The sequence below is a fragment of the Capricornis sumatraensis genome, chromosome 2 (genome assembly GCF_032405125.1).
Source record: "Capricornis sumatraensis isolate serow.1 chromosome 2, serow.2, whole genome shotgun sequence".
Taxonomy (NCBI): domain Eukaryota; kingdom Metazoa; phylum Chordata; class Mammalia; order Artiodactyla; family Bovidae; genus Capricornis; species Capricornis sumatraensis.
In genome coordinates, this window is record NC_091070.1 from 77,827,648 (window position 1) to 77,837,612 (window position 9,965).

Below are 9,965 nucleotides of genomic sequence, written 5' to 3' on the forward strand. Positions count from 1 at the left end.
AATAAAGCTATTTACAATTCTATTTTCAATGCTCATCAAGTGACAAAAAATAATATCACTCTTTATACAGGTTTAGTCTAAAATAAATATATATATTTTAAAAGTAAACTTGTTTAATACTGCAAAATGTTCCAGCCAAGACTGCTATGAATACTGTGTTGATTCGTGAGCACCCTTCAGAATCACAGGTGAGTGCATAAGAGATGCCAAAGGGGGAAAATAAAAAAAAGGATCCTGAGAACTTCTGGGAAATAAAATTTCATTTTGCAAGAATCTCCTGCATCCATGCCAGCTAGATAATTAATGTTTGTTTTCTCTTCCCTAAAATCCTTCACAAATTCAAATCAGAGTCTGCCTTCTTTGCAATGTTCTTAGGAAATGACCCTAAAGTCCTAACATAATGACCTTTCTATTTCTCACCCTCCTCACTCCTCTGCAGCCCATTCTGAATTGGCTGAGGTGGGAGGGCGGGGCTTCCTGTCGCAAAGTGAGGGCCTGAGCAGGATTTGTTGGGTGAGCTGATTGGCCGCAGGAGCAGGAACATGTCCACAAGGACTTATGACACTCACCCTCTCAGAGTTTAGTGAAGTGTCTTACAGTGAAAATGTCTCAGTAAGAAGACGAAGCATCATGAAGAGGCTAGCAGGCACTGTGCTGGGGCTTTTGTTTGCCCAGGTTTGCTGTGAGTTGGGGCTGCCCCACAGGGGCATCTGAAGGATTGAGCAGCTGCTGTATTGTCGAGGGAGAGAGAGGAACTGACAAGTCCTGCAGACTTTCTATCCTCGTCATCTGCGGGAGTTGTGTGTGTGGGAGGGGAGGGGGGGTCACTTCCAAGGTTTTGTCAGAGTTACAATGACCCTCTCCTGTGACCGTTTCTGTTTCTCATCAGGTGTGCGAGGGCTGGATGTGGAGCAGAGTCCCCCAGCCCTGAGTCTCCAGGAGGGAGCCAGCCACATGCTGAGGTGCAATTTTTCTGCCTCCGTGACCAATGTACAGTGGTATCTTCAGAATCCCAGCGGCCGCCTTATCCACCTGTTTAACGTTCCTTCAGGAACAAAACAGGATGGAAGATTAAAGGCCACGACAATCCCTAAAGAGTGCCGCAGCTCACTGCACATTTCCTCTTCGCAGACCACAGACTCAGGCACTTACTTCTGCGCTGCGCAGCACAGTGCTCCCCAGGCTCCTGCAGCCTCTACACAAACCCTCCGCGGGGGCTCAGCCCCTCCTTCAGCCACAGTCACACTGTGAGGCCACCACAGGGCATTTGCAGTGTTGATTATTTCTTACCTACACTGGTACAGTTTTAATCACAGACACTTTTCGGCCCTACAGATTATGAACTTGGTCTTTATCTTCCTTTCTCAATCTGTATTTCCTTCTGCACAAGAGACTTCTAACTTGGAGCTAGCAGAATAGCTGATAAGAGGACAAAAATAAAATAAATATTCAACCACAGTATGCTGAGCTCAAAGGTGGTAAAAAGTGAGAAGAATTCAGAGAAAAAAATAACTCCAGTAAAGTTGTTACCCTGATTAGTTAGATGTCTCAGGAATGTTCAGATCTGCCTCACCAGAATGTGTCCCCAAAGACACTTGCATCATCCCACCCTACAAGTGCAGCAAAGTGAACAAGGACAACAAAGCTTACTCAATGTTTACTATGAGCTTGGTAACTTAGGAGAAACTTACTGTGGGTGCAAGAACTCTTAAACCCATTTAACTGTCTATAGTCAAGGTCTTGGAAGAGTTGATTCCTTCTTGAGATCTAAGGGGTAATCCGTTTCCGTGCCTTTTTTAGCTTTTGAAGGCCAACTAAATTCTTTGGTTCATGACTCCTTCTTGAATCACTAGAACTTCTTGCTTCCCTCACCTTCCTCTTTTGGAGTCCAATATCTTTCTGCCTCTGTCCTATAAGGTATAAAAAATATTAAACAGAAATCTCAGTTAAACAGAGTTGGGAGACGGGGGGAACTCTCATGACCTGTGGACATAGTGGAGAGCAAAGGGAAGATGAGAGATGCCTCTTATTTCCTGGCAAGGACTCAGCCAATGAAAAGCCGTGGACTCTTGTTTACTGTAGCCCTCTCAGCTTCCTTTTTCAATTTACATTGTCTTAAATTCTTTTCAACAATGTCTTACAGTTTTCAGAGAACATGTCTTTCACCTCATTGGTTAAATTTATTCCTAGATACTTTTGATTCTTTTTGATTCAACTAGAAATTGGATTGCTTTCTAAATTCCCTTTCTGATAGTTATTATTAGTGTATAGAAATGCAACAGATTTCTGTATATTAATCTTGTGTCCTGTAACTTTATCTTATAATCAACTGTATTGATTGCTTCTTTTAGTTTTGTTGGTGGTGTCTTTACAATTTTCCATATAGAGTAGAGTATCATGCTGTCTGTAATTAGAGACGTTTACCTCTTTCTTTTCAACTTGGATGTCAATGATTTCTTTTTCCCATCTGATTACTTAGAATAGGACTTCTAGTACTACGTTAAATAGAAATGGTGAGAGTTGCATCCTTGTCTTGGTACTGATCTTAGAGAAAGAGATTAAGTTTTTTACTATTTAGTATGATGTCAGCTGTAGATTTGTAACAAATGGTCTATTATTTCGAGGCATGCTCTCTTTATACCAAATATGTTGACAGTTTTTATCATGCATGTTAAATCTTGTCAAAATCTTTTTCTGACATAGTCAGATAAAGACATGTCAGATAAAGACATAGTCAAATATTGACATAGTCATGTAATTTTTATCCTTTTGTCTATTAACATGGTATATCATCTTGCTTGATTTGTGGATAGTGAACCATCGTTGCACATCTGAAATAAATCTCTTGATCATGATGCATGATTCTTTCAAGTTTTGTTGAATTCAGTTTGCTACTATTTTGTTAAGAATTTTTGCATCTAGCTTGGGGCTGGTGCACTGGGATAACCCAGAGGGATGGTACAGGGAGGGAGGTGGGAGGGGGGTTCAGGATGGGGAACACATGTATACCCATGGCGGATTCATGTTGATGTATGGCAAAACCAATACAATATTGTAAAGTAATTAACCTCCAATTAAAATAAATAAATTTATATTAAAAAAGAAAAAACAAACAAAAAGAGAATTTTTGCATCTATATTCATCAGCAATATTGGCCTGAATTTTCTTTTTTGTAGAATCTTTGTCTGATTTTGGTATCAGGATATTATAGTCCTCAGAGAATGCGAGTGAGAGCATTTCCTAATCTTTGATTTTTAGGAATAATTTGCAAATGGTGGATACTAATTTTTCTTTAAATATTTAGTTGAATTTCTTCTTGAAGCATATGATCCTGGATTTCTGTTTCTTGGGAAATTTTTGATTACTGGTTCAATTTAATTACTAGTAATTGGTCTGTTCAAATTTTCCTTTTCTTTCACATTCTGTCTTGGAAGACTGTGTGTGTCCAGGAATGTACTGTTTTTACAGTCATATTTTTAGGTTCCAGGCACTAGGAGTTGAATAACTTTGGGAGCCCTTTTTCAGGCTACCACATTTATTACAGCACTTCTGGCTATCCATTTTCCACCCCTCTGGCACTTGCTGTTATCTGCTTGTTTATTTGCCTAGTGATTTGACTATTTCAGGTAAGTTAATTTTTCCCACAGTTTACAGCCCATGATATTGTTCCTCAAAGGATATAGTCTTGGGTACATTCTCAGACATCCTGATGCAGTAGTGGTTTAGCAAGGCTCTTTAACAGTCTTTTTCTCTAATTTTTATGCTAGACTATTTGCTTCTGTTTGTATTACACCTAGACAATAGACTCCACTAATTGCTGGCTGATGTTTTTCAACAGTGCTGCTGTTGCTGCTGCTAAGTCACTTCAGTCATGTCCGACTCTGTGCGACCCCATAGATGGCAGCCCACCAGGCTCCCCCGTCTCTGGGATTCTCCAGGCAAGAACACTGGAGTGGGTTGCCATTTCCTTCTCCAATGCATGAAAGTGAAAAGTGAAAGTGAAGTCGCTCAGTCATGTCCGACTCTTAGCGAACACAATGGCTGCAGCCTATCAGGCTGCTCAGTCCGTGGGATTTTCCAGACAAGAGTACTGGAGTGGGTTACCAGTGCCTTCTCTGTTCAACAATGCTATGAAGCCATAAATTGTTCCCAGGTCTCATCTAATTAAATCAAGCCAGTTTGCCGAGCCAGCCTTTGAAACTTTTCTTTGAGATCTTCAGACCAGAGAGGACTTTTCCTAGTTATTCCCTTTTCCTGTACTTTCTGTTAAGATTTTAAGTTGTTGTCTATGAATTAACTTGTTGCTCTCATTGAGTTGCAGCCTTCTCTTAATTGTTTACCATAAGCATCTCCATTGTTTTCAACAGCACCCTTAAACTTGGGCTTCCCAATGATGGTATCAAATAAAGTCTTCTCAAAGGGGGACCTCTGCTTTTACAGCTGCTTCTCTCCGTGGGCATAACACCTGAGCCGCTGCTCTGGACCTGTAAGAAGGGACAGTTGGCTGCTTGTCCCCGAGTGACATCCCTGGGTTATGAGAAGTGTGATGGAAGGGAGAAGTAGCCTCTTGCCTTCTTGGCTTGCCTTTGCCAGCATGAAATCACCACTCTATGAGCTGGGATGAGGGCAAGAGGACCCAGTATTCTCAGTCTACCATGCCTGACATAGAACCCCTGTGCTATAAGTGAGGTGAGAAGTGGCCATAGAGCTGTCAGCTTTTGTTGTTTGTAACACAGTTTCTGTAACACAGACCTGGGGAGGTAAGAAAGGACGGCAGTCAGCCCCTCTGTAGGAGATATGATTAGTCTATACTGCAAACTGGAGAGAGAAGGACCTTGTGTCCTTGGTTGTATCCACCTTGAGTAGAACTTCAATCATCTTGAGCTGGCGATGGGGAGTGGGTCATGGTACAATTGCCACAGATTCTTTCTGCTATCATGGAGATTTAGTAGATTTTATGAACAAATGTGTCTCTATTACCCTTTTTATATGCTGTATAACCTAAAGACTGTGTCCAAAGGTTTTAGTTTCTTAAAAATAATTTTCATCTGTTTTAACTGTTTTGTTGGGGAGAGTATCCATAAATCAACTCACAAAGTCTTTCTGGAAGGTACATCTTTTATTTACATTATTAGCACAAATAGAATAGGATTAGACAGAATATAATCAAAAGTTGAGCTTTTCTTTCTGATTCATTGGCTTTCTCCACTGACAAAGAAAGCTGTCTTCTTGTCTTTAGCTTAAACCTGCCTCAAACATAATTCTGCCGTGGAGCTCCATATTAAACAATTATGTTTTCTGAGAGTACTAATATTGAAAAACAGGAGTATCATATCTTTTCTGAAACACTAGTTGTACTTAGAGCTATTATCCATAGTATAAAGATTAACAGTCATATCTTCTAAGTTTTGAATCTTCAACAGAAAGCATCATTAGTGTTGGTTTTTATAATATCTAATATTAGCATATCAAAGATAGCATAATTACGAGAAGTAGTATAATTTTTCACTAATGAAAATGATGGACAAACTATTTAAATACTCTCTGCCTTAGGTCCTCTTCCTCCGACTCAGACCTCGAGAGGGAGATCCACCAGGTTCCTCCGCCCGTGGGATTTTCCAGGCAAGAATGCTGACTGGGTTGCCGTTTCCTCCTCCAGGGGATCTTCCTGACTCAGGGATCGAACTGGAGTCTCTTAGGTCTCCTGCCTTGGCAGGCAGCTTCTTTACCACTAGCACCACCTGGGAAGCCCACTGACTAGGGAAAGGGAAAAGGCCAAACAAGAGGAAGGTTTCAGAGGTTCCTGATGTTCTGTCTGCCTGATTTTGTACATATCAGACTATACTGTACCACTTAGACAAAAGAATTGGATAGTCACAGAAATCACTTGTTATCTAAGCTGCTGGCAGCAAAACACAAAGAACTTGGGGACTGAGCACAGATGAAGTTCCTGAGAAAAGTTGAGCAAGGTGCCAACAATGTCTAATATAGCCACTGTGACATTTACTCCTTGGAACAGTCCTGCAGGTCTCACTGCTCTTGCTATGATTCAAGTCAAACTCTCCAATGTTCACATTTGTCTTTGAACCTTCTTTGCCTATCCATCCAGCCCTCATCTCTTTCTAGCCATGCATACACGTCTTCCCCAGCACTATCTGCTTTAATCTTCACACTGCTCTGCTCCCTAAGTGATGAAGGACATTTTTTACTCACAAACCCATGTTTCTCTGCTGACCCTGGGCATTTCTTCCCCAACCTTTCCTTCAGACCTGTTACTCTTTGACCCTTGATATTACTTCTCTTATTCACTATATTTTCCAGAATCATCTTCACCATCCAGAGGTGGTGGATTGTTTTATTCTCTCTCTGATAAAATATCAGCAGAAATGGTCATGTGATCTTAATGACATCAGAAGCTGAGGGACATCTGTGATACCAAAGTGTGTGAAGGAAGAGACAGAGTATGCGGATGTCTTAAATCTGTACATATTCATAATTTAAAATTCACTTTTTATACTTCAACCTTTATCAAAAGTATTCTGAGCAACCCGCATGTCAGCTTAGGATCCATGATCACCTTGGCAATATTCCATTTGCCTAATTTATGTTTTAGGAAAAGTATAAATTGAACTTGATTGGTTTTCTATCATTTTTTAGGGTCATGTAAAATGTGGACACATCTGAAAGACTGTGGCAAAATTGAAGTTCCGTCATGGCAAAAGGGCTATATATTCTCTGTTTGGATCCATGACTTTATCTTGTAGTGATATATATTATACTTCTGTGCATCTTCAATAGACTTTAATTAGTATTTATAATAAAAAAGGAAATATCCCTCTGCACACTAATTTGTAACTTCTTGAGAGTCTCTCTCTTTCCCATTGTAAAATAATGTAATCTCCATTAACATATCATGCTGTCCTGATATATGAGTTTTTCTAGGAGGTGTTAAGAAAAGGAAGAGGTGGAGAGCAGGAGAGAAATTCTAACCTGATCTTTACCCATGTGTAAGCAGAGTATTTCTGATTTCCAATGAAATTAATTTACAGCAATTCTAGCCTCAATATGGGGAATACTTTCTTTGAGAGAGAGAGGTTTAAGTGAAAGCACTTGTAAGAGGATGGGGTCTGCTGAAAGCGTTAAAGCAGATGTGAACTTAAAGTCAGGGTTCTAGCTGGCCGAGGAGACCAGAAGAGGAACGTGCGTTGTCACTGACCTTCGGTGCCAAGAACAATGGACAAGATTCTGGGAGCATCATTTTCACTTCTGTGGTTTCAATTAGACTGTGGGTTGTGGTGGATGAAAACTAAGATATCTCATTAATTAGGGGGAATGAGAAAATCGGGGAATGGACAAATTCATGCAGACAGGAACTTTAAGAAGGAAATATTCATTTGTGGACCTAATGACTTTTTATCTCTGTAAACAAGGGTGGGCGGACAAGAGAAGGAAAAAAGTGACCAACAGCAGGTGAAACAGCCCTCAATCTTTGATAGTCCTGGAAGGAGAGATTTCCATTTTGAACTGTAGGAGAGGAGCGCATTTGACTACTTCTTACGGTACAGTCAACACCCTGGTAAAGGCCTTGTATTCTTGATAGCCATAGGCTCAGTTATGAATAAAAAAGAAGATGGAAGACTCTGTTTTCCTCAGTACGAGTGCCAAACAGCTCTCATTGCACATCACAGCTTCCCAGCCTGGAGACTCAGCCACCTACTTCTCTGCAGCAAGTGCACGGTGCTCCCCAGGCACCTGCAGCCTGTACCCAGATCTGCAGCCGAGGCTCCAGACACACACTGCCATGTAGATAAATACACACACACACATTGGTTAGTGCATAAAAAGTCTTAATACATGTAAGAAGACTGAAATTATGTAGAATTTATTCTTTGATTAAATTAGAATTGACTTAGAAAATCAATAGCAAAAATATATCTCTAGAAACTCCCAAATATTTGGAATTTAGGCATTAAACTTAAAAAACCCACTAAATAAATAATTAGTGGGCTATAAGAAAATATTTTGAAAGAAAATACAGTGAGAACACATACATACAAATATTTATGAGATAGAGTTAATATTTTACATAGGAAAGATTTATCCTTTTAAATGCTTATACTGCTAAAGAAAAAGGCTGAGAAAACAATTATGTAAGCTTTCAACAAAAAAAGAAGAAAAATTACAACTAATGTAAACTGAAACAAGAACATGATAAAAAATGTCAAACTGGTAAAATAGAAAATGGTAGAAATAACTATGAGATACCAAGTTAATAATTTTGTATTAGGGAAACTTTTTAATAGCTTTGTATTAGGGAAATAAGCATGTAAATAAGCATGTAAACAGATGTTCAACATCGTTAACCATCAGGGAAATGCAAATTAAAGCCACAATGAGATACCAGTCCACATCTTGCTTAATGGCTAAAATGAAAAATGCTGATGATAACAAGTCCTGGCAATGATGTAGAGAAACTGGATCACTCATACACTGCTGGTGGGAAAATGGTGCAGTCGTTCTGGAAGACAGTTTAGCAGTTCCACATAAACTAAAATGATTAATAAAATATACATTCCTAGGTAAAATTATCATGGTGAAAAAAGAGAAAGCACAAATTATAACTATAAGGAATGAAAAGTAAGCAATAATACAGATGCTACAGTGTCAATCAGATAGACTCCCTCTGGTGTCCACCTGAAAATATTACAGCATTAATTGGCTGCTGCTGCTGCTAAGTCACTTCAGTCGTGTCCGACTCTGTGCGACCCCATAGACGGCAGCCCACCAGGCTCCCCGTCCCTGGGATTCTCCAGGCAAGAACACTGGAGTAGATTGCCATTTCCTTCTCCAGTGCATGAAGGTGAAATTAATTGGTTATACTCCAATATAAAATAAAAAGTATAATAAAAATACAAAAAGGATAATAAAATCCATTAACAAGTATATGCTACTGAGTTATCACAAGTGGGGATGTGGAGAAAGTTGGGAAATCTGACTCTTTGGCAAAGGTGCAGTGACAATTCAATGGAGGAATGATACAAGCAAATGATTTGGGGACAACTGGATATATTCATAGCCAAGTAACTGAAACTTGGCCTAAATCTCACACCTTATACAAAAATTTAAGGAGAATCTCAAAATGGATCATACCCCCATGTGTGAATTATAAAACTATGAATCTTTTTGAAAAAAAGAAAATCTTCAGGACCAATTGTTAGACAAAATGATTTTTGTCATGACACTTAAATCACAATCCATAAAGAATAAACTATTTCATCAAAATTAAAAATGCTTGCTCTGTGAAAGATACTATTAAGAGAATGAAAAAGACAAAGCACAGAATGGCAGGAAATATTTTCACAATGTATTTTCATCAAAGGATGGTATTCAGAATGCAACGTACTCTCTAAACTCAGCAGGAAGAAAACAAGCAATCTAACCGAAAAACGAACAAAAGGTTCACCCAGACACTTCATGCAAGAACTTTGTGTTAGGGAAATAAGCATGTAAATAAGCATGTAAACAGATGTTCAACATCGTTAACCATCAGGGAAATGCAAGTTAAAGCCACAATGAGATACCAGTCCACATCTTGCTTAGTGGCTAAAATGAAAAATACTGATGATAACAAGTCCTGGCAATGATGTAGAGAAACTGGATCGCTCATACACTGCTGGTGGGAAAATGGTACAGTCATTCTGGAAGACAGTTTAGCAGTTCCACATAAACTTAAATATTCACTCACCTTACAGCTCAGCAGTCATACTCCTTTATGAGCAATTATACTTGAGAAATGAAAATCGTGTTCACACAAAAATCTGTACATGAATATTCATGGCAGCTGTGTTTGTGGTGGCCAAAAGCTGGAAACCAGCCAAATGTTCTTCATTGTGTGAATAGATAAATATGCTGTGGTACACCCATACAATAGAATATTACTTATACATCTATCTCAACTTGAAATA

The 9,965-nt window shown here is 39.2% G+C and overlaps 1 gene segment (V, D, J or C); it reads left to right on the plus strand.

Annotated features, from left to right (window-relative positions):
- Window positions 1-852: 852 nt before the first annotated feature.
- On the plus strand, window positions 853-1,251 carry LOC138097018 (T cell receptor alpha variable 22-like). The segment is given in 1 exon segment: window positions 853-1,251. A coding segment is annotated over 1 exon segment (399 nt).
- Window positions 1,252-9,965: the final 8,714 nt, after the last annotated feature.